This window comes from Fistularia commersonii, chromosome 6 (assembly GCF_037954325.1).
Source record: "Fistularia commersonii isolate RoL2024-O1a breed Wild chromosome 6, RoL_Fcom_v1.0, whole genome shotgun sequence".
NCBI classification, from domain to species: domain Eukaryota; kingdom Metazoa; phylum Chordata; class Actinopteri; order Syngnathiformes; family Fistulariidae; genus Fistularia; species Fistularia commersonii.
In genome coordinates, this window is record NC_141289.1 from 15,674,903 (window position 1) to 15,699,458 (window position 24,556).

General features: G+C 38.9%; 3 protein-coding genes across 4 annotated transcripts; 1 reads left to right on the forward strand and 2 right to left on the reverse strand.

Moving 5' to 3' along the window:
• Positions 1 to 264: 264 nt before the first annotated feature.
• On the reverse strand, positions 265 to 6,127 carry LOC147233509 (cyclin-Y-like protein 1). The gene is made up of 10 exons (XM_086148356.1): positions 5,256 to 6,127; positions 4,144 to 4,218; positions 4,016 to 4,050; positions 3,747 to 3,847; positions 3,310 to 3,345; positions 2,929 to 2,980; positions 2,727 to 2,846; positions 2,482 to 2,648; positions 1,411 to 1,573; positions 265 to 1,244 (listed from the first exon to the last, which is right to left on the reverse strand). Exons 1-10 carry the CDS (start codon positions 5,413 to 5,415, stop codon positions 1,128 to 1,130), a joined length of 1,026 nt encoding a protein of 341 aa, XP_086004482.1. The 5' UTR covers positions 5,416 to 6,127; the 3' UTR covers positions 265 to 1,127.
• Positions 6,128 to 6,648: 521 nt separating this feature from the next.
• On the forward strand, positions 6,649 to 7,853 carry mettl21a (methyltransferase 21A, HSPA lysine). Its single transcript, XM_086148399.1, has 3 exons — positions 6,649 to 6,960; positions 7,034 to 7,145; positions 7,242 to 7,853. Exons 1-3 carry the CDS (start codon positions 6,778 to 6,780, stop codon positions 7,634 to 7,636), a joined length of 690 nt encoding a protein of 229 aa, XP_086004525.1. The 5' UTR covers positions 6,649 to 6,777; the 3' UTR covers positions 7,637 to 7,853.
• LOC147233511 (cyclic AMP-responsive element-binding protein 1-like) lies at positions 7,678 to 14,955 on the reverse strand. 2 transcript variants are annotated; one of them, XM_086148398.1, is made up of 8 exons: positions 14,806 to 14,955; positions 13,839 to 13,932; positions 13,306 to 13,452; positions 13,037 to 13,137; positions 11,982 to 12,121; positions 10,993 to 11,175; positions 10,755 to 10,908; positions 7,678 to 9,624 (listed from the first exon to the last, which is right to left on the reverse strand). In XM_086148398.1, exons 2-8 carry the CDS (start codon positions 13,923 to 13,925, stop codon positions 9,480 to 9,482), a joined length of 957 nt encoding a protein of 318 aa, XP_086004524.1. In that variant the 5' UTR covers positions 13,926 to 13,932; positions 14,806 to 14,955; the 3' UTR covers positions 7,678 to 9,479. The 2 variants fall into 2 exon arrangements, with proteins under 2 accessions (XP_086004524.1, XP_086004523.1); XM_086148397.1 differs by having other exon boundaries at positions 14,637 to 14,832.
• Between the last annotated feature and the right edge of the window lie 9,601 nt (positions 14,956 to 24,556).

Sequence of the window (24,556 nt, forward strand, 5' to 3'; positions counted from 1 at the left end):
CAACTGATTTGAATTTGTAATGCACTGTCAAACATGCATTACTTACATCACGTGACAGTCATTACATTCATTGGTGCATTCACTTCACTGTAACAAAATAGCTTGTTTTTACAGATTTATACTCTATTCATCCAAAGAAAAAAAAAAGCAGAGGTGAGAGGGCGATGCAAAAATAATGCAATCTAAGAAATGAAATACCCTTGGGTCTTTTAGTTAAATAACTGACTGAACTTTGAGAAATGCAATAAGTTTTTTGCAGGGGAATTTTCTCTTTTTTTTATTAACACTGCTCACATTGTTTCATGCCTAAGTTTTGATATGAATCCAACAGCCACTGACAGCCATTCTTGGTGCAGATGTCATTTAATTTGTCTGTTTCTAAACACAGGGAAGTCCCAAAATGTATGCCATAATGTTGAAACTTAAAACTTCACTTCCCGTACAGGAAAATTGCTTAATTTCATTGACATGATTTCATTTAAGTTGAAAATGCTATAAAATTAGATATTTAGTTTGATTTAGCTGAGCAATAATCAAAACTATCCTCACATGTGCAACAAAGAGAAACCAAGATATGAATTTTACCACCTATACAGCCTTACATTCAGAGACCAAAATTTATTTAAATTAAATAAAGTCTCATACATTTCACAGCTATAGGAGCCTACATAGTAAGCAAAAACAAAGTGACTCTTTGTCCAAACGCAGAACTACACCACAGGGTAGTTGAAGACAGTTTCTCATGATCTGAATGAAAAGGAAGAGCTAAAGCTGGTGGACGGAAGAGGACTGAAGCCGAAGTAATGGACTCCCAAATTTACCAACCGATGGAAATAAAATGGAAAAGAAAAACTTGAGGTCCTCAGTGTCTGGCATTTCAGGAAGCACCTCCATGCTGATGAAAGATTCCATCATTTAAAAAGAATCTGACAGTCTGTAAAATATTTCATCACGTTACCATGCTTAAAAGGCAAATAGATACATTTGAGACATTTTGGTATTCTGCAACTTTACAAAAGTTCAGATTTAACCTTTTGTGAATATGAACATAATTGACTTTTGAAATGTCTGTAATAGCGTAGCATTGCTCATCCTCCATCTTCAAATTCAAGATGGCACCTCCAGAGTTATGACAGAACCGCCTGAGAGTTCTTAATGCCGACCAGGTTGTCTGCACTGAAGGACTTCCTCAACACTGATTTGCTCAGGTCCTTGTACTTGTCCTCGCACAGTCTGGAGATGGCCTGGAAACAATATTGTCAACACAAAACTCTTACTACCTGAGCAGTAAAAGAGGAGACACCCAGGAAATTTATCACTGATCTTCCAGCAGTCACTTACTAACCATATTTACTGCTGATAGAAAACACCAGCACAATAGCACTGTGATGCACTGCTGGAACTTCTTACCTCCAGCTTCTGGGCCCGTTTGTTGCTGAGTGGCTCCAAGGGAAAGCTAAGGTTGTTGTCGTCAGCCAGTGAGCGCAGGTCAAAGTAGTACTTGGCATAGACACTAGCCGGGACATTGATGTTGAACTGGAGCAGCTCCAAGAAGTGACGCTCCATTTCGTTCCTGCGGTACACAGAACAACGCCGACCAGATTCTTAGAAAGAATGCTGCGATCAATGAGGTCTGCGGGTGTTTTTGGGTGAAGTTGAAGATACATTTGCTCCGAGATTGACCACTAAGACTTAAGGCACACTATGATAGATTATTGGGATCAATTTGGTTATTAGTACTCTGTTTTCAAAGCTCCAGGGACAGCTGTGCTGGGTGAGGCGATTGTCACATTCTCAATACAAAAACTCTATTTTTTTTCTCTATACTGATTATACTAAAGCTAATCCCAGCTGGCACGCCGAGTTTATTTCATCTTGTCAGTAATCTGTTCTTGCCATCAAGAGCAGAGTTTCAGCTTGTCAGATTTTCAGCTTCAAATACAGTTTAAATGATTAAGAACACACCAGTCATCAAGAGAATTTCTTATCGAAAAACATCAGAACCCTACTGAAGGTAACACTATTACAAATTCAAAGTATCGAGAGAAAAAAAAAAAAAAAGGATAGGATTATGCACATCTCAAGACCCTTGACCTTCCCTGTTCAGAGGGGACAAGCTACTGCAGCACTGGGGCTAAACTAGACATCCTAAACACAGAGAGGATCCATCACAGACCTGCAGGGTCTGATCTGTTGCTGATATTTTCAGATACTACTCTCCTTTTCAGAGAAAATGTCAATATGTGAATAGATACAAATTGACTAAGAAGTGAGAAAAGCTGATAGAATTTTAAGCGTAGGCAAAGCTACTTTTGATTTAATATTCTTGAACTCTGTGGAATTCTCAGAATGTGGTGCCTGTACTAACTATTTAAGTGGAGAAAAATAATGAAAAGAAAACCAACAGGGTTGCTACCTCTGTTTTTAAGTTCGAAGAGCATTTCATTATGAGTATTTTAATGGATCCAAACAAGCACTTACATGTCCTCTACGGTGATATCTTTAAGGATCTGGCAGTAGTCGACGTTCCACACGGCCTGGTCATCCCACACCTTTGAGGCCAGCAGGATGGCGCCAAGTACGATACGCTTCCAGTTACACGGACAGATGTCAATCTCTGCATATGTGAGCAGCCTTTCCAAGTACACCTAACACAACCATTTGTTTACCATCAACATATGCAAATCAGAGTTAAAGGGTCTTTTTTTTTCTTTTATTCCAATTACCAGGGTAACAATGGCACACTCTGCTGTGAGCTGTGCGGAGCTGAAGAGCGTTCGTATGAAGCGGTAAATGAGCTTGTGCTCCGGGTCGATCACAGAGTAATCGTCTGGGACTTTTTCTCGCTGTTGGAGAGAGCGTTGCAGTGAGTCAGTTAGGAGTGAGAAGAAAAATCAGTGAAACGTGTGTAAGTACAGCTGAACTCACCGACAGAGGGTGCTTCTTTTCATCAAATATATCCAAAGAGCGATTTGAATCTCTGCAGGAGTGGCACATTAACAACTTGATGTTAAATTTACATTGCATGTGAAATTTTCAAGCATCAAAAATGAATTCCATTGATATTACAATAATCCATCTGGCAAAAAGTAATATAGAATAATCTAATCTAATCGATTGTATTTGAGGTTATCTTTATCTGTAATTTTTTATTAACACAGCTTTTGTTGTGATGCCACTTAATTCAAGTTGCACAGGTTGAGTCAGAGACTTTTAGAAATAGAAAAAAAAAATAGAAAAAATATCAATGCTACCCTAAAGAAGAGGTTCCCAAACACTGAAAGAGGTTAAGAAGCAAGACTTCCTTACCGGTTTTTAATGTGGTAGTATATGGCCAAAGATACGCTGGAACAGAAAGAAGTCAGCACAGATTGAACATCTTGACCTTTGATGTGATATCACCACCTCATCAGTCTCTATTCAATGGACACTTTCTCTTCAAAATATGAAACTTTAAGTAATTGAGGGGAATGTGATTTTGAAAAAAAATGTTTTCACAATGTTTTACAAGCTACATTTTTTTTTATGAAAGTATATCCAGCATCATCGCTTGAGGTGATGATGAGATCGGTTTCACTTTGTAGAAAAAATCAGATTGTGATTGATTTCTGCTGGAAATTCAATTACGACAGTCAGTGAACCATCTCAATTCAACACATTTCATAGCTGTTAATAAGACAGTGATATTCTAGTTTCAGATAATGTCATATCCTCATCCAAAGAAGAACAAAAGTAAAGCCACATACCATTTGATTGTGCTCTTTAGGTTGGGCTGACTGACCGTACTGTCATCAATGAATATGGTGGAGCAGGAGCTGTATTTCTTTGTCAGGAGGCCTGGAGATGTCTGGAAAAGGAAACGTTCTTGTGTTTTGAAAGGTTGAAGCTTACAGCACGAGCGTCATGTGAATGGCTGGAGAGATGCCATGCTGAAACTGAGTTTCATCCATGGATGCAGATTTTTTCTTAATTTTCCAGGTCAACTGCAAATAAAGTAGACGCGTTGCCAACTTACATGATTCATGTGGTAGCTTTTCCTTTTCTCCCGCACTATGGAAAACAACAACAACAAAAAAATCAGTCAGACAGAGAGATGAAAAAGGGTAAAAAAAAAAAAAAAGAGAAATTGATAGAAACACTGACCATCTGTCTGAGACTTGTTGAGAAAGAGTGTACTGGCTCGAGGGTGGTCTGATGGGTTGGCCTCCTGGGCCAACTCTGAAAGATACAGGGAGGAAAGTGAAAAACAACAAAACTTTTTTGGTATTGTGAGCATTAGAATGCCTCTCTGCAATTGTTTCACAAAGTTTTGAATTGGTCATTCAATGAGCAGTTTTCTTTATGCTTGTGGTGGATTCACAATTATGTAAATTCAGAGTAGGACAGTGGAGCCGATTCACAGCAGTGGAGACTTGATCTTGGCAATGTAACAATGGCATTTAGTTTTAAAAGTTTTTAATCTCACAAATGTGACAAAACCACACATTATGTTGAGTTTATAGCCGTGGCAGTTACTTCATTCTTGACACATATGTTTCAGTCATTGTTGATTATTGATCATACTAATAATATATAATATATAATAATATATAATATAACTATAGTATACTAATTCAGTCTGGAGAATCATTACAATGATAACAAGTTACCATGACAACAATCTCATAAGTTACATTTTTAGTTCATCTAACAACATGACTTTTCTCTCCAAGGCTTGTTGTCTGATCATAGTTTTTTTTTTACTGGTTTGTTTCCTAATTCCAAAGGATCATATCATTGTGATTCCTCATACCACATCTATCTTACTTACAATGAAAAGTAAGATGTTTAACTTTCTTTGTGCACTGTTGCTGAGAAAGAGAGATATGTGGGGTATTTCCGGGGAACCGAGGCACTGACGCAAATACAAAGTGTCACTATAGTGCAGGGGTTGGTAATTTTCTTAGCTGGCGGTACACATATCCTATTTAATTTTTATGAGCGGACAAACAAGGTATCATGTAAATTGAACAAAATGAAAATTGCGATTTAAATTTTTTTTTTGGCATTGTAGCTCAACTTTAAAATCATTAATGATCAAATAAATGTACTGACACTATTTTGTAAACAAAGGGGGAAAAAGGGAAGTTTCAAAATTCAATATTGATTGAAATACTTATCAAAACGTTCAAAGAAAGTAGTTTGGGGGACCATAAAATGCCCAGGTCTGATACAGTGTGTACAGTACGTTAAAAGAGGGATCTTGGTTCACCCACCGTCAGGAAGCTCTCTGTCACTGATGTGCTGCAGGTAGGTCCCGGTGTCTTCACTCACGTCCTCGGTGGTGGTAATGGGACACTCCTCCAGCTCCACCTCTCTCCTGCGGATCTTGGGACTCTCTCCGCGGGAGATGCAGCATGACACCGAGCCTCCCATAACTGACCTACAACCGTCCCGTTTCCCATACAACTCAGGAGGAATCTGTCCCTCGGATGGCTAACACTGTGCCGTCAGCTAACTAATCGTATTAATACAGCGATGGCTAGATCAAGTTAACTTGAGATTTTAACATTCCTTAGCACTTTTATACAACTGGGATCTCAATCCTTCGTAAAATTATCTTCACATTATTTCGGTTTAGTGCACTAAATTCGGGTTTAGCCTGTGTTTTTACTGCTCCAAGTGCAAACAAATCTAGCCGGAGAGCACAGTCAGGAATCTAGCCAGGAACAGCCAACTGTGTATCTGCGGAATGTGCGGGACAGCTGACATATTCAGGGCGTGTGCGCAGCAAAGCACTGTCGCATTTCGATACTTGGACATTCACATGCAAGCTCAATGACTGAAATACAATCTAGCCATGTTAAAGACTAGAGCTTAGCAATGCAATCCATCTCCGCCGCTTCCTACTGCTAGTCGGCCATCTAACTTAACGCTTGCTTCCCGCACCTCAATCCATCCTTGGCTTTCCTAGCATAATGAATCGATCCATTTTCGCCACAGCTCAGGTCTTTGACACAACACCGTGAGACAAAACGGCATATAAATTCGTAAAATTAAGAAAAAATCTGGCTAAAAATAAGAACCGCGTGGACGCGGTGTTATAAATGTTAAAGGATAGCAAATGCTAGCATTCATCCCGTCGTAATTGCAGTCACTTCTTGACCATCAAGCACACGGAGAAGCAACTTGTTTTAAAGAAGGGTTCCGAGTTTCCTTCAAAATAAATCCCCATGTCTGTCGTTAAAAGGGTGCTCATTGCTTTTACAGTCACCAATATGAATGATAATGTATATAAAATACGTGCTTGTAATTTAAAGGCCAAGCTATTTCACTCAGTAAATGGATCCAATGTTTTTTTGAATTTAATTTAAATAATGCTCACTGGCAAAACGGAAGTACTATTTTTGTGAGCTATTATCAATTGATAAGTTTCTCAAGCGTCCGCCCCCGACGCTATGAAAAAAAACGCCAAAAAAGTGGGACACGCCCATCAGAGCATTCCATCTTTCTATTGGTCACTTTATGCCAAGCAGTTACTTTATTGGTTACATGTCATTGTTGGTCGAAACCTATTGGTATTTCTTATTTTTCCTGTGATTCTTTAACGTCACACTTTTATGGAACAAACCAATTTCTCTCATAAAATTATCGGAATGGAATATTTGACCGATATCTAGATTCTAACTCTCACAATGTAACAACCCGAATGAGCGCGTTGACGTGTATTTAGACGGTGAGTTCCAGAAGATGGCAGCAGTGCAAACACAATGACGTGTGGCTGCCGGAAATACCCGGATGAAGAAGAGAGACTACGTCGATGGTGGCTTCGACATGGCTCTGGTTCCGTATGCGGAAAATGCTTTGCCCGTGCTCTCGAAACTGCAAAACACATCTGCAGAGTTTCATTTCGCTAAACAAGACATACGTCTTGTGCAGGACTGGAAAAATCTTGGTGTAGCAGCAGTTGTATGGGATGCTGTGAGTTACTACTTGGAACCCCTTATTTGTTTCTGCTTGTTTGCACTTTAACGGAACGCTGTGTGTTTTCCAGGCTGTTGTCATGTGCATGTACCTGGAGCTGGGCAACGTCGAGTTGAAGGGGAAGGAAATCATTGAATTGGGAGCCGGCACTGGACTGGTCGGCATTGTTGCAGCCCTGCTGGGTGAGTGGAACAAACCGTTTAAAATGCCCAATCGGTCGAGAGTGGACTCTTTTATATTACACCTTGGAATAGTAGGGCTAATCGCACTTTCTCTAGGTGCCAAAGTGACCATCACTGACAGAAAGCCTGCCTTAGATTTCCTCTCTGCCAACATAAAAGCAAACCTGCCCAGGGATCGCCAGGATTCAGCGGTTGTGTCTGAGCTGTCGTGGGGCGAAGGCCTGGAACGATACCCTGCTGGGGGCTTTGACCTGGTGCTCGGAGCAGATATTGTGTACCTGGAGGACACGTTTGAACATCTGCTGCAGACAATGGAATACCTTTGCTCGGACGTCACTGTGGTTTTACTGGCATGCAAGATACGATACGAGCGAGATACCTACTTTCTGAGGATGCTGAAAGAGCGCTTTACAGTTGACACAGTGCACTATGACAAACAAAGGGACATTCACATATATAAAGCTTGGAAATTACCATCCAGGAGGGACTGATGATGGATTTATATGAACATTTAATAAAACGATCTAAAATATTCAACCAGAAACATTTTTTATTAACAGCTGCCAAAAATGTAATTGCTCTAACATAATGTACTGTATCATACAAATTGATGCTGAAACTGAATAGAAAATCAAAGAAAAGTAACAAGCATACTATGTCATGACTATACATAATACCTAAATAAAATGGCATTCAATGATGAAAGTATCCACTTTGTTTTATCTGTGTGGTCGGCATCATCAGGCCATGGCCCTCACATGTAAAACACCTGACCAAATACATGATTACACCTTGATAAAGCAACCAAACACTCACTGACACGGATCACTTGTTATTCTTGAAACATCTTACTTTGCAGCCACTTTGCTTGTTGGCACTGCGGGAGACGTTCTGGTTAAATTGCAGGAAAAGTAGCAGGATTGTTTTTGCAAGGAAAGTGCACATGCCACTTTGCAACTTTGTAAACTTGTAAGAGGAGCTTTGACTTCACAGATTTCAGTCCAACTTATCAAACCAACAGTTCACATGGTCAAAAACAGTAAATCTGGTAATCCATGACACAATTTTCCAAATTTTGGTTAGACACATTTTTTTTGTTGTTGTACAACAAGATTTAGACAGGGCTCGTTATTTGGTTTTTATTTAAAAGAATCTGATGAATAACCAATCTATTTGATTCCAAAACTTTATAGATTTGGATGATATTTAAACTACAAAACCAACTTTTAAACAAGTTGCTGCACAAACAGTGTAAAGGCTTAGTTTTAATCATGTCATTTACCCTGGCACGTTCTTAGAAGCAGAGATGCATTTTGTACAGTTTGTTTCTCCCATTGCTTTCCAGTCTTGGCAGCGTAATTTAGCTGTGCTTGCAGCAAACATTTTCAACACAAACTAGTGTCGACAGTCTTCTTGCTGAGGAAATATTGTCTGAACTTATGCGGATAGATAACCAGTGCATTTTTTTTAATTAGAAGTTTTCCCCAATGTGGAGATATGATGAAGAAGAGTGAAATCCAAAAGCAATGACCATGCAACAGTAAAATGGAGAACACATAAATGACTATTGTTTAAAAAAAAGATTTTTAGATTTTGAATCTCATGGTGCGGCTTCTTAACAGTCTCTCATCACCATAAATTTTAAAGCTGCATTTAACATAGAAATAATTTTACAGTCCAACATAACTGTTAGATTTGTTTTGTATCAAGGCAAAGTTGAAAAAAAAATTGAAAAAGGGTCAATGTCAAGCAAATAATCTTAAATGAAAAACCAAAAACAGCTGCAAGATACAAAAAAGTCCATGACACAGCCCACCTGTGGTTCAAAGCAGTTACACCTTATTAATGCCAGAGCAAAGTTACAATAAACATTGCACACCAAGGTAACCTTCAAACAATCTGTGTCACATGGAAGTCAAACTGTAAAAAATTCAGTTGTTAGTGGCGGGGGTAGTTGGGCAGTTGCTTGTGCTGGTGATGTTGCCTGGTTACTCCAGGCACCAGTGACTACAATGCTTCTCCCTTGTGGTCAGAACGTCCCCTGCTCCAATAGTTGAACCACAAGACCCTGTTCAGTGGATACTCTCGAAAGAGGAAATGGCCTACTCTGATCATCATCCCATCACCTCATGGGACTCAATGGGAACACAATTTAAAATGTTAAAGTGGGTGGGTTTTTTCCTTTTCATGATGTGTCACTACAGATTTTTTCAGCAGTTTTTAAAAAGAAAGCAAAAGAGTAGAAAAGAGAGAGTGGCATCCAGATGTATGGCTCTACACTGAGTCTCTGTACATGGGGACTGGTGGCCACCTGTCAGGCGTTTGGTGACAATTCTACTCAGATTTGTGGCAGTACAAGTCTTTCAGGGCTTTGAGTTCCTCAATGAGGGTCTTGTTCTGGTTCTCCAACACAGCCACCCGGTTCTCCAAACACTTTACGTACTCTTTCTTCTTCCTGCGACACTCTCGAGCAGCCTCCCTGTGGGACAAAAGAACAATATCAAAGTGTGTTGTGCTTGTGTCAAAAGTTGAAAACAAAAACTGCGGTATTTCACTTTCTGAGTTCTTTTCCTTCAAATGTCAACCTCATCTTCACCTAAAATGACTGTCCAATTGATGTTAGGCTAATGTCTCTGATGAGTATCTTTGCTGAATTCCCAATGCAATAGTTTCCAAAGGATACCCAACAGTATCTTGTTGAACTTGAACATTTGATGATCTATATGGAATTATTTTTTTTACTCCCAATACAGACTCCTGCCTCAAAATCATTCTTCAAGACAGGCATTAGCATTGATAGCCAGTCACTAAGTATCCATCTTTTACCGTACCTGGTTCTACTATAGTGTATAACTTCTTCATGGTTACATTGAGAAGAAAAGCCTAAAAATATAGATTTCATAATGCAATAATATTGTATCCTGAATCTGGGGACAATTGGTTTCCTAGCAAGCCATTCTAATCACATTAAAATGGCTAACACCATTCAAACAAGAAATAAAATAGCATCTATAAACAGCCAAAACATAATTATTTTGCAGAGCTTGCCTTTTTGGCTCTTTAATGGATCATCCATTAAAAAAGAGGATGTTTTAATTGCTAAACCTAGGTGAAGTGATATGGCTTTTTATTTTTCTAATTAAAAATTTAAAGAGATCAATCTAGGTGTATCTAACAGGTATATCCAGATGCTCAACTGAAAGCCCTGATGATGTTCTCACCCCTCTATCCACTTAGATCAAGGAAATCTTATTATTAGGGAATTTTTACACCAGTGGCAACGCAAAGCAAAACAATTGTCAGAACACATGGAATGTCTGCCAAAACAAAAAACAAACAAACAAAAAAAAATCACAAATTACATTTCACCCACAGTACAAGTGATTGTGCCAAATTATTTTGTAGTTTTGCAATTTAATCCTCATCACAGCTGTTTGATTACCACCCCAAAACAAACACCCAGAGTGACTTTCTTCAAAAATGATCGGAACCTTCGTGGTAGAAACTTAAGAGCATCTTCACAGGTTAGAGCAAAGATGCAGAATTTCCTAAATAAGTTGTGGTATCGAAATCCTAAATCATCAATTTGGTTGACAGATATAAGCTTACCTATTTTTCATAAGGCGGACCTCCCTTTTGCGTGTGACTTCCTCTGTGCCTGTTGCTGTGCCTAGTGCAGGTGAGGTTGCCATGACCACACCTGGAGTGATAGTACTAGTTGGCGCTGTGCGAATCTGATAGGCTTGGACATCCCCAGATGCAGCTGCATGAACAAATAAAGGTTTTAATTTAGTGTAGAGCTGAGTGCAATGTCATTGGCATATACACACTTTGTAATTTTTCCCACCTTGAACAACCACTTGGTTGCTTGGCACCAGGATCTGCTGTCCGTCGCTGGTCTGGGCATACTGCAAAATGGTGGCACCAGGCTGGGCCGCAGCAGCATTTGCCATAGTCAGAGTCTGCAGACCCTGAACTCCGTCTGTGCCATTGTTTGCAAGCTGGATGGCCCCTCCCTGGGTAATGGCGACTACAAAAAGGAAACAGTCATGAGCCCAAATAAAATTCTGAAGTCACATGATTTAGCAAAACTAAGATCATGACAACATGGCATCAAGGAACACAAACAAGTGACTGCACTTATTTTGAAGAAGTTCCGCTGACGCGTTCTAGCTAATATAGAATTTACTGTAACCAGCTGTTGATGGCTTCAACCATTTTTAATTCTTGTTTAATGTAAAGTATGTTTGATGATATTTGAAAATATCAAGAGTATCTTTGTTACAGATTTTGTCTTTCAGCTGGCTCTGAACTAAGGTCTATATTTTGTCTTTTGCATTCAATATTTATTTTGATATTTATGCTAGGGTTAAAGATTAAACTTATTAGCATTCTTAACCTTGTATACACCTGCATATAATTATCTTGTTGTCTTATTTGTACATCGTTGTTCTCTACCTTTATTTAATAACTGTATTAGTACTTGCATCCTGGTTTATCATCAACTGGAGCCTTGCTGAGTGGGGTTTGCATGTTCTCCTTGTGTTTGCCCCCATTTTCTCTGTTTTACTCCCACCGGCCAAAAATGTGGTAAACTGAGTGCCGTGAATTACCAAAACATGTGAATGAGGGTGAACATTTATGTGGCCCTATGATGAAAGGCCACCAGTCCAGGGTCAAAACAGAACTCAATGTTAGTAAAAGTTTAATGAAATAAAGGCTTAGGTTTACTTTGTCACAGATGCATACAGAAGAATTAGCAAAACTAAATGCGAATCAATCTGAACATACAGCAACATTACGACAAAGTGACCGCTACATAATGCAAGCCCTTACTGTACTGGCCACTGCTGGTTTGGTAGATGGGAGTGGGCATAGTGACAGTGGTGATTGCTGGAGTAGAGTCATCTTCTGATTTCTCTTCTTCAATACGAGGAACTGCTGGTGCATCTGATGATAAGTCGTTTAGGATTTTCCTGCAAAAGAAACAACCGGAGGGAAAAAAAAACATTCATGATCATTCCACTCAAAAATCTTTAGGTATTCAGACAGCACCAACTTTTAAAAAGGGGCACCTGAGAGGAGTCAATTATTTTGAGACCGGGGGAAAAACAAAACTCACAAAAGGTGAGAGCACAAATGACTACAGAATGGCTGGACAACACACCGATATAGACCAAACTCTCACAGCATACTGTCAAATTTTTAAATACATTATTTCGGAGGATATGCTCAGATAATTGTTCCTCAATGAACTGATTCAACAGATTTTTGTGATTTGTGAAATAATAAAAAAGTGTGATTATACTGATACTGTTTCGCATTTTATAAAATCACTTGACAATAACCAATAAATTATTAGAACATCTGGAGAAAAATACCCACAAAATGGTATACAATTTCAATATAAGAGGCAATACCATATGAAATTGAATATGTTAAATAATGTATGCCCCCCAGTGCAATTATTTAGGATTTATATAGCAATGATTTGTATTATACTCTAACTGATATCATTCAAGTCTGTTTGATATGTGATATCTTTCAAGTGTTTGAATGGTCCAGTTCGCCTCTCTAGAAGGAAAAGTTTATTTTGCCGGTTTAGTAGCCTTTCTGAATCCTCTAATACTGGTTTCTCATTTAGTGACATACAAAGAGGCTGACTTGTTAAAAAGCGGGTGAAATCATCCCAATGGTTTCTAAAATGAGAGCTGAAACAAGTCCACAATTTGTATTGCAGGTTCAACAGTTTTGAGTTAACTCAAATGTGTGATTAACAAAAAAAATTAAAAAATGACACAAATTTTGAAGTCAAAGAGCTGGAAAGGAAAAGTCAAGCTCAAAAGACCTAGTTGTACAACTGTTTTTCATCACTATAATGGCAGGCAGACCTGTAAGAAGGCCGCCTGGACAAGATCTCTCTCCTCTTCTGAGAATCTGTAACGCTGTCTACAGACTCTTGGGAGTCCTCACTCTCAGCAACAGTAGAAATCTGCAAGCAAAAAAAAAAACAAACACACAGTTGTTTTCATTTTACCACATGGCTAAGTTATAAACACTGGTTTCTGTATTGATATTCATGGGTCATTTTCTGTATTAAAATGGAATATGAGTTGTTTTTAATGTTCAAAGTTGCAGATTGTGGAAGTGTTTGTCTCACCTGTACAGCCTGGACTTGCGGCGACTGAATGACAGATGGCTGTGCAGCTTGTATCACACCATGAACTTGGACTGTCTGGCCATTTGGTAACTGCACCAGGGCGACTGTAGGACTGGAGGATGAAACCTGGCCGGCAGCTAGGGATGCCTGCAACCATTAAAACCTCTTTCTTTAACCATTTTTGCCCCCAGACTGAAAATGATTAACTTTTTAAGACGGTAATGATATAGCTGAGAACTAACACAAGTTTATATGACTGTCATATGGCCAGACACTATCAACAAACAGTTCTGAATATGAAGAGAATACTCCTCTGAACTGAATTTATATTATTATTTGAACATTTATGTTTTTCTAAGTATAATCATGTATTTTAGTACATAATTTCAGACAGGATAAGTAAAATAAAACACTTTTCTGATTTTTCTACAAGCAATCTCTCAAGTAAATGCCTTTAGCTTTCAACTATTTTGCCCATAACCTGCCAAGCCCTGGGTTGACAAATGTGAACAGTAAGAGAAGAAGTAATTTACCTGGGTCAGAGTTATCTGTTGGGCCTCAGAGTCTGAGACAGCTGTTTCACCACTTTGCTGTGTGTCTGCACAAGCCTCCATTGTCATTTAAAATCTGCCAATGCAAGAAATCGCTCATGAATATCAGCAAAAATTATCCAGCAGTAGATCATCATTTAAGTTGAAATCCATTTTTCCCTTTCACACCTTAAAGTGTTTCTTGATGTCCTGACGTAAGGAGGGTGTGGCAGAGCTTATAAAGCTAGCACGATTAATTTACACAGCATCGTTTTGTATATTACGGCCATATTTGCACACCCATAAAAGAACTCTGCATATTCATAGACACAAAATTGAGTTCTGATTAGTGAAAACAGAAAATAGCGTGGAGCTAACTACGGTGGAAAGCGCTAACACCGCTACAGCTAACATGCTAAGAAGCTAACAGGAATGAATGTTAGCGACAAGCGGGAGTTTAATTTTGAATTGATCACAACTCAAGTTTTACACCCCCCCGTTAGATAAATCTTTGTGCTGTTGCTCAAGATTCAGCCGTATCACGAATAAATATAACGCTGCTTTCGAACATGTGAGAGGTTGATGGCTCTGAGCATTTACGGAGGGAAATGTCTGCATGCATTTGTGTGTGCCTGTGTTTTGTGCAAGTAGGGCACCCCACTTTCACTGACGAGTTTATTGGCTAATTTTTTTTATTACTTATGTTAAAATAAATAATATCTACCACGCTAATTTATTCTGAAAACATATAAAACACCTATTATCAAAAAGAAAAAATAGTGCCCAATCTCATATTAGTACCTATGTCTTGAGTTTTGTTGCGAGCCTTGCTGTGTCTGACTCATTTTGTGAGCCTCTGCAACACCGCCGCCATGATCTCTTTGTTGGCTTTGTGCAGAAATTAGCCACAAATAACTTCTCTGGGCAGCCATCTATCTGTTTAGCAAACATCGGATGCGTATCCTCTTACCAACACAGACTCGCTTCGTCACTCCCGGGTCTACGGAGCTCCACTTTTATTCAGACCGACACGTAAGAGACCGCGTCAGGCTACACCTCCGTCGCGTCACCGAGAACAACAACGCGGAGAGGAGTACGAGGGAGACGACGACAGCGAAAATCAGCTCTATCGACAGGACACGAGGGGACGCGCGGGAGGGCGGAAAAGCCCGAAGGTTGTCGAGGACACGAGACTTTCCGAAGAGAGCCGAGTGCTTCTCAGCGCTCTTTCTTTCCTTCCACATTTTTTAATAATTTTCCACCGGGATTCTGCACCTTGTCTGTATTTTTATTTTCATGCAGAATGCCGGTGTGAAATAATCAGCTCAGTCGTATATTATCAATCGCACCTGATATTGTACCCAAATAAGTAAGCCTGGTCTACATACAACTCAGTTACACATAGGGACTTTCAAAAAGATTTGAATTGTATATTCATACAGCTCGCATACATACATACATACATACACATCTTTTGAATCGAAGTTCTCTGCAGGTTTATTTTAGTTAAAAATACATTAAATATACATTACATTTCTGGACATTTCAGCCTCAACTATTTTCTAATAAACGAAAGAAAACATTTGTTTCCTTTCATGTATTCATAAGCATCTAGTAAACAAACAAAGAAACAAAAAACATTCAACTAAAAGGAAACTATGTTCTTTTAATTGATTGAAAAGTCTTAAAACGGTTTGCTGGATTTAATTGCTCAACTTTTCCTTTTTTTAAATAATAATGATAATGTAAAACAATAATGCAAAACAAAGTATTATTATTATTATTATTATTATTATTGTTATTATCATTATTATTATTATTATTATTATTATTATTATGTTCCACAGCTTATATAACAGACATGGCCAAGATGACTTACAGAATATTTATCATCTGTGAGGCTGTTATAAAGCACAGGGGGGCAGCAGAGTACTTCTTTAGTTTGTCCCAGCCTCATCCCATCCCCATCGCTGTTATTTTGTTAATGCACATCATGTTCTTTAAATTCCAACCAAATAAGAGTGACTATCTGTAAAATAGATTAATATAAATCATGATATAGCTCCACAACACCAAACCATGCAGTGATTTTAATGAGAAACTAGTGGACTTCAAACATGTATTGCTCATTATGTACTATTTACAGCTCTCATGATTCACATTACATTTGGTTCTCCCTGGTCATTGACTCAAGTCATAAAATATACTCATTAACGGGGTTGTTCTGTGTGTTTCCTCTGTCTTGTGCTGTCAGAGCGAAATGGGTTCTAAGCTGTGGCAGCTGGTCAAAATCCTGCAGGGAAAATGAGACTTCAGACCAATTTATGGCCATAAGTTCTCTGTGCGAGGTCATTGCAAACACCTCTCAATACACACACAAACACACACACACACAACACACACACACACACACACACACACACACACACACACACACACACACACACACACACACACACACACACACACACCTATCTTCACCTATTGAGTTATTGAATATCCCAGTGGTGCAAATATGTCCATTCCAGACCTAACTAGCCTTTATTTAGTAAAAACTTGCTGAACCAATTGTCACTTATGTCTTTAGATTGAGCTTTTTTAAATTAAATCTAAATTAGCAAAAATCATAATTGAAAATATCATATTTTGTATTTTTGTAGTCCATCATGAAAAGCCATGAACTGCTCAATTTTATTGGTATTATACTTGTTTACTACATGTGTTTCCAACATGAATGATGTTTATCTGCATGAGACAGACCCTAATGTTTTCCCTGTGGTTTCTGTTGGAGAATGTTTGAGCTCCAGCGTGCTGAATGATGATTATCTGTTGTCTGGCAATAGAAGCAGTTTTTACATTCATAGATCAAAGACTAAATTTTGACAGCATTTTAGGAAATTTGATGCAGCTTTATTTATCTTTTTATATTTTCACATGAAAAGCAGAACAACAAGAAATAATAGCTAAAATGCAAAAAAAAAAAAATGAAAGTGCCAGACATAGGCGCTTGTGTATTTTAGGAGAAATGCGATCTGCCTATTCAATCAGATTTTATAGAAATGTTTTTTGAAATTACAATCAATATTCGGGGCAAAGCAAAAAATAGAAGCTGAATTTCAATTATGTCTCTGGCAGTATTGCTTTATTTCGGTCAATGGAACTTCTTTATCTGTCTGCTATCACATCTGCTGTCCAAATTAAAGACAGCACACAGGCACAATCAGAATATCCATGTTTTATTAACCTTTTCAACATAACCTTCAGATTTTCTGTGTGTGTATAATGGTCAGTGTGTCTGCTGATTAAATTTAATTTAGATTCTGCTGGCACAGAATATCTGATCACAAGGTTACCACAGAGCTCTGCTGCAGCAACACTGGCTGTAAATCACCACTGAAACACCCACAAACAGCAGAGAAGAGTAAAATGATGCCACAAATGCCCAAAACGGTATAGGAGGAGGATGGGAGTTTAATCTTTAGAATATGAAGGAGAAACCTGACTCCGATCCATAGCCCTTTCCTCTCGCCGTAAATCCAGCTGTCAAAGCTTTGGGCTTAACACAAGAAGCCAAAACCCCATCGACAGCAAACCCCATGAGACTTCAGGCCCCCCCCCGAGTATGTAGTTTTCACCTTTTCCTTTCTTTTTCTGATTATTTTTTTGTGTCCAATGTGTATGCTTCTAATCAAGCAATTGTACTGAAAATAATGATCCTGTAAAATCATGGCATGATACCAGTAACCAGTGCACTTTGGTGTCATACATGCCCAATACACATGGCATGCAACATTGCTGTCAAATCTTGAATGTAGTCCTCAATCAAACTGAGTTGAAATACCATACCTGCCGCTCAAGCAGGACATTATGGGAGTTATCAGCTTATGTCAGCATGGAAGAGGCCTTGTGTTACTGAGGATCATAGAGCAGCTTAATATGACGAAGAAAACATATGGCACATTTGAATATCACTGACCTTCTGTGTATGCTTTTCATTGTACATTGAATTACCTGAATAGCATATGAACCAATGCACCTGGTTTAGGTTGCCATGGATACTGGCCCTCACAGTCTTTCTACATTATGCGCGCGCGCGCACACAGACACACACACACACACACACACACACACGCACACACACAGACACTCACACACACTCACACACACACGCATGCACTCACGCGCACGTACGCATAAGCGAGGTTTTCAGATCTGATGATGTGAGTTCCAAAGATATCCAGTATGTCATATTGTTGCCGCTGAGGTGCAGAATCAAACTGCAGCTGCAAGGCAGGAAAGTTATCTAACACGCAGGGAGATTGTGCTGACCCAGACCCCTTGCTAATCTCAGCTCTGGGCAACATGGTGTATTGGGCGATATCAATCAATCCGTCAAGGTGTCAGCTCCTCCCCCCCTCCTATCTTTTCCCAGTGCAAGGCTTTCAAAGCTTCCCCTCCTCCCACTTCATCCATCAGATCATATATTCTTTTTTTCTTAAAAGACATGTTAGGATTGTTTCAAGTTTATTTTAATAAAATACTCCAGTTCTCACAGAAACCGATTCTATTGTTCTTTGAACAATGCCATTTCAATATATATCACTTCATATTTATACACGGTTCATTTTCAGCCTAAAATTATGTACTTTTTTCCCTTTCATGTCATTTGACACCCATAAAGTCAGTTACTCTACAAATCAAAACACATCAAAACAAATACTTTTTTATCATTATTCTCTGTTTGAAAAAAAAATTATAGACCCCAATCCATACTATCTTTAAAATTTATCAATGCCTACATTCTCAACAGGAATAAATTATTCATACAAAGTCAACTTACAAAAAAGAGGTTGTGCATACATACATACATTAGGGATCTAATATTAAGCTCTGAAATAAAAGTAGAAGTTTCTGCCCTCATGCGTTATCTATTAATTTATTTATCTTTCTTTTAACAGGTTATAGTTTTTTACCCTCATTTTCAGTCTAGATATTTCTACATTTATTTTTCACATTTGAAAGAAATTTTGATATAGAGATTTTTTTCAAATGTCATGCATAGCGATTGCTAGTCTAAATGGTAAATGTGTTAACTTCCAAAGAAAATAATGATTTAATGTCTTTATACCCTTTTGTTTCTTTGGAGGAAACAAAAAGACAAGATATGAATATTGATTTCAACTTAATTAAGTTAAGAATTTTTGCAATTTACATTTAATTTACAAGTAACGCTTTGATGGGCCCTTGGCCTGATGTGAAGAGGAATTGCTGTAGCTGTATGCTGGTCCAAAGATCTACACCTGGTGAGAGTGAACACCAAAACAAAATCAACGGCCCACCTTTCAAGGAAAATATCAATCCTTTAGATCAAAAAATCAGCCAGAAGTTGAGAATGTGAATGTCAACCAGCTTGCAAATTGAAAACATCACATTTAGGAAGTGAACATTTCCTAATTTCTAACAAAAGACAGTATTCATGTTGCCAGTAGTTTCTGGCAACATGATGGGACCAGTATGACTCACCAGAGCTTTATCAGATTCTCAACATTTTGTAACCTTTAAATGCACAGAGATTCTTTTTTCATATTCAGTATAATTGCCTCCTTTTTATATGCTTCAAGAGAAACATTCTAGATACAAGGTCTAAGGATCACGCATTAGGATTTGTGGTGTCTACTGGTCCTCAGCTCAGTTTCCAAGTGTCTACAAGGTCATGTGCAGCTCAAAATGCTAGCATTTTGCTCGGAAAACACAGAGCAAGAACCTGAAAACATTTTTCCCCCTTTTTTCCCTTTTGCCTGAAATACTTTTATTTTGGAACAATCTGTAAGAAAGTATGTGTATTTTTTATCTGATTGTTTTGTTTCTTGGATATTGAGCAGATGCTTTTATGAGGCTTTCTCGCTGAGGTTCAATCAATCCGGTTTGATGTTAATTTTTACCCCAGCATTAGGAAGAGGACAAACACAGGGTTAAAAGTACATATTGATTGTTGTCCATATGTTGTTGGATGACAGCTATCCTTCGGTGTCATTAGATTTTACATGATTTTGAAACGGGTTTTACAAAGGTATCCACAAATTACGTTTGTTGTATTGTATACTTATTCTTCTCCTTTATTACTATTTTTTCAACTGGCAAACATCATATGCAAAAACAATACAAGCTGCAACTCCTTTTGAAAATTTATATCAGGCAACATTGGTTTTTATGTTGAGCCATTTCTTGTTACTTTCATTTTCATGAAAATAACAAGAAAGTGTAACTTTCCTCTTTGATAGTCAGCTCCTTGAAACTAGTCACCAGCATTTCTGTTTGTTTGTTTTTTTTTTTTGTAAAAATCTAAATTTAAAACCTTAAAATGCTGTGTCCCTCAAAAAAAAAAAATCAGGATATGAATATGCATAAAGTCAGTTCTTCGGGCTTCCCGACTTCACATGGTACTTTTGTCATACATGTGCCTCATCAGATACCCCAGCGGATGTCGGATTAAAACTGGCTTCACAAAACTGGTGATGTCAAAATCAGCCTTTTAGATATTCAGATCATAGAAAAAAAATACACTTTGATTAATGAATGGGAAAGCAGCCATCTAGTATCACTCTCTGCACAAACATCTTTGTAGCACAGAGAACCATAGACACTCAGCTAAACAGCAGGATGGAGAAAAACACTTAACTCCCCAGTGGGATCGCTTAAATATTGTACGATTCAAAACATAAAAAATATGCCAAAGTATGTCCTTAAAAGGTTTGAAAGAGAACACGCATTCAGTTATTTCAACATACATTGACTTCAATGTCAAAATGTTTAATGAAAACAATTACAATGTACTCTCCAACTTTAGGACATTTAAGTGCACTTAGTCATATTTTGGCTTCCCCCTTTGTGCTCTTGGCCTTGTTAAATTACAAAAACTTTTCAAAGAACCCCCTTGAGTTTTCCTTTTTTGCAATGTTAAAATGAAGTAAAAATTACACATACACTCACACACAATTACACACAAGGGGGGGCTTGGTGATTAAATGTGTTTATTGCCACTTCCCATCATAATGTGTCATTCTGGACACTATTACTCACGATATAGCAGCTTAGTGACACCAAGCGTAAGGTCATCCGTCAAAAAAGTCCTCCAGCTTGGTCGACATGGAATACGCACAATGTCCAGTATATCATGTTTGTGTGTGTTTTTTTGTGTTTGTGCGTGTGAGCCAATAGAAAAAAAAAAGGACAGAGACGCTCGGATCCTGTCATCCACGCAGGCGAAATGCTGTTACCTTTCAATTCCAAGTCTCATCCTTCACCTCCCCTCGCTACTAAGTTCAAAGGCTGCCATGGCTACTGGCATCCCATTGGGAACACAAAGCACTCTGCCTCAGGGCTGTTAGAGCACCAGGAGTCGGCAGGCTGGGAGGATATGGCGACCTCTGACCTGTCAAGGTCTTGGGATTGGTGAGGAGGGGTGGAGGTTAGAGTAACAGCAGCACCAGGTTGTAAATTCAGCTGATCCACGCCAAGAGGCAGGGCAGGGTTGTGGGCTGACTGGCCTTATATCCTGTAAGCCTGATGACTCGTGCTGGTTGCCTCCTGGATTTCAGAGGGCCCTGAGTGAGAGAGATAGCCACCCTCTAATCTGCAGAGTTTCTCTCACCTTGCCTCCCCCATGTTCCTCAGATAGAGCATCTATTGTGTCAGATCTTTGCAGCTGTCTCTGCTGTTGCTTGTAAGGATGATGCTGGCTTTGTGTGTGTGTGTGTGTTTGCGTGCACGCACATGGAAATGTCAGGCAGTGCATAAATGTGAGACGAAGACAAATACATATAAAATACTCCGAGATGTATGAGGAGCCTTTATAAAACCGCCCCCTCCAAAAAAAAAAAAAAAGGCTGTGCGACCCAAGGGACCTGGGGGAGTCACATATTTCTTGTAATTTAGAATATATATTCTAGACAAAGTGTGCCTGGAAATCTGATAAATTCTTGGGCTGGGATGAGGGAACGCAGGGGATGTTCTAAAAAAGCTTTATATTCAAAAAATCACTTGCTGTTGCAAGATTAATTATCAGCTGTGCTTCAATAAGTATCTAGCTTTTGAAAGTGCGTTCAATGTTGTGTTCCTTGAAGCATGTGTACATTTCCATGTCATTTAAAATGCTTTTTATTAGTTTTCCTCCTTTCTTGTATCAATTATATAATTCAGTTTACTTCAAGGTTCTTCCTCATTATAATTTCTGCTGTCTTTGCATCACGTCGCCTATACGGCATATAATTTCATCACATCATCTCATGTGTGCACTGTCTCCCTCCTGGTCTGACATACACAACATAGAAGAAAAATATTTCTTTTTCAAAATTAACTAGAAGTGCACTGTGGCAGGTATGCATAATATTATACGTCTTCTTTTAGCAAGGCATTTTTTTGGAAAATTTGTGAAATTACAACATTTATCCATCTAGACCAGTGGTCCTCAACCTGACAGTTTTATGCAAAAATATTGCCGTGGACCGGTTAGAGGCGCGGGGGCTCAAATAATAAAAACTTTGGTCAGTTCACACTATTTAATCTGACTACAACAATTACACTTTATATTAGACAATTACAATATTAAGTGTGGCAGAAGGGCGACGGCAGAAACATTTTTCAAAATAAGATCTGGAAGGTCTAAAGAAAAAATTATAATTTCGACCAAGAAAGATTTTCTTTGCGACCCGTTATCAACTGATACGCGGACCAGGTCTTGCGGTCACTGATCTAGACCTCTTTAGTTAGTTTGTTATTCCAGAAGAAAATCAAAAGTGTGCATTCAAGTGTAGCCCAAAAAGTATGTCTAGCACCTTTCACCTTTGAAGCATAATGGAGGATCATAATAAAAGATTTATCGAAGAAATTATTAAATTATGGAAAAAAGAAGAACATGTTGTGCTGCATGTTTAGGCATATATGAATGCGATCGTTGTGGTCATAAAATTAATAAACCCTCAATAAACACTAAAAATGGAACCTGTCAAAATGTCTTACGAAATATGAAGAAATAGGAAATGACAAAAGACTACTGATATTTTGCTGATCAAGGTTAACTGGTAATAAGAAAATGTATGAAAAATGAATGCCCTTTATTTGTCATTCTGTTGACATTTTTGCATTTTTCAGAGTTAATATCTTGCCGTATTCTATATTTCTGGAATTTTAAGATTTGAAGGCGCATGAATATTTTGACATTATTTTTTGATTGTAGGGTGTGTGTGTGTGTTCGTGTGTGTGTGTGTTTTTCTATGCCTGCGTATCTATGGTGAAATAGAAGGGGGACAGTCAGGAGAGGAGTTATTTACTGCGTGGCCCAGGCGACCTGTCCGTCCTCACGTCCGGCCCCAGCAGATTAAGATGCAGCTGCTGGCGGCTGCCAGAGCAGGCTGAGATTGATGGGGAACATGAGGGCCTCAGAGGCCCCGCAGAATTCTGAACAGAGCCTGTGGGCACCAAGCAGCCACGCTGCTCCTGCAGACAGCAGCTTCTCTCTTCCTCCCCCTCTGTTGTCACCCCTTTTTCTGACTTTTCTTTATCACTCTGTTGCTTTCCCTGGCGTACTTTTCTCTCTGTCATTCGTTGACTCCTTGTCCCTGTTTTTCTGACTCTGTCACACTATCAGCCCACTCTGCCCACCAACCAGTCTCTAAGCCCCCCCTCAAGCTGCTGTATCAGCAGCTCTATAGAAGATTTGGTTGTCATGAAACTGCAGGTGTGTCAGCAGTGAGGGTGTTTGTGTGTAGCATTGAGGGCAAAATTAATGTGGAATATGCTCTCAGTAAATAATTGCTTGGAAAGGATATATTGCAGGAAAGTTAACAGTTAGATGAATGGTTGTGCATGTTTAGGAACTGCTCAATCACCCCTCCGCCGGCTGGAGGGTAAAAATCAGCAATTTTCTCAGAATGTCAACATAAGCGTGTGTGTTTTTCGCCGAAAAAATTTTAATGTTTCAATGATGGAATAGGAATTTTTTGAGCATGAAGGATGGATGTTTGTCTGTGCGTGTGTGTGTACCGTTTGTCGACGGGCATGGGTGTGAGCACGCTGAACAAACTGCACTGGCAAGGGTTTTGTTGGAGTCCCCAGGGCAGAAGACGCATGAGTCAGCGGCCAGTAGGATTTATAGCCAATTGATTAAATTAGCATTTGTTCTGCTACCAGGGCAGCAGCCTGTCAGTAAGCGTACACTGAAATATCCACACAAACACTCCCACGCGACCAAACAAACATGCACCTGCACACTGGCAGTTGAGGAACGCAGGGGGAGAGAAACAATGTGGAGAAAAAAATCACCAAGAAGCAGTAGACAATTAGCAATGGTGTCAATAAGTCAACATGATTAACATCAGGATCACTGGGATGTAAATACTTGAAGAATTACACACTGCACTCACAAAAGCCCCCTTTCTTTGCAGCTCCTTCATGCGATGCAGCGCGTGAGCAAGGGGGTCGTGCACACCGGGCTTGCTGACAAGCCTTTTTTATGACATTCATCAAAGCCATCTGCCATTTTCCGCTCAATTAATTTGTTATGGGAAGAGGGATCAATTAAGTGTGCACCGTAATGGCTTTATATCCTTGTTTCCCTTTTATAGCCCAATATTTTCTGTGCTCCACTCTGGCATGAAAAGGAGAAATCGATATCCCCAGCTATTTTCCCCTCCTGTGGACTAATTTGTTTTTGCCACTCTCTT

What these genes read in the sequence shown, in the direction of transcription:
- LOC147233509 (XM_086148356.1), bottom strand. Translation starts at nt 5,415, where the DNA reads ATGGGAGGCTCGGTGTCATGCTGCATCTCCCGCGGAGAGAGTCCCAAG. An exon ending in GATATCACCGTAGAGGACAT is followed by an intron (nt 1,574 to 2,481) that starts GTAAGTGCTTGT and finishes TGTGTACCGCAG; the next exon opens with GAACGAAATGGAGCGTCACT. An exon ending in AACGGGCCCAGAAGCTGGAG is followed by an intron (nt 1,245 to 1,410) that starts GTAAGAAGTTCC and finishes TATTGTTTCCAG; the next exon opens with GCCATCTCCAGACTGTGCGA.
- mettl21a (XM_086148399.1), top strand. Translation starts at nt 6,778, where the DNA reads ATGAAGAAGAGAGACTACGTCGATGGTGGCTTCGACATGGCTCTGGTT. An exon ending in CAGCAGTTGTATGGGATGCT is followed by an intron (nt 6,961 to 7,033) that starts GTGAGTTACTAC and finishes TGTGTTTTCCAG; the next exon opens with GCTGTTGTCATGTGCATGTA. An exon ending in CATTGTTGCAGCCCTGCTGG is followed by an intron (nt 7,146 to 7,241) that starts GTGAGTGGAACA and finishes CACTTTCTCTAG; the next exon opens with GTGCCAAAGTGACCATCACT.
- LOC147233511 (XM_086148398.1), bottom strand. Translation starts at nt 13,925, where the DNA reads ATGACAATGGAGGCTTGTGCAGACACACAGCAAAGTGGTGAAACAGCT. An exon ending in CAACCAAGTGGTTGTTCAAG is followed by an intron (nt 10,909 to 10,992) that starts GTGGGAAAAATT and finishes TTGTTCATGCAG; the next exon opens with CTGCATCTGGGGATGTCCAA. An exon ending in GTCCGCCTTATGAAAAATAG is followed by an intron (nt 9,625 to 10,754) that starts GTAAGCTTATAT and finishes TTTGTCCCACAG; the next exon opens with GGAGGCTGCTCGAGAGTGTC.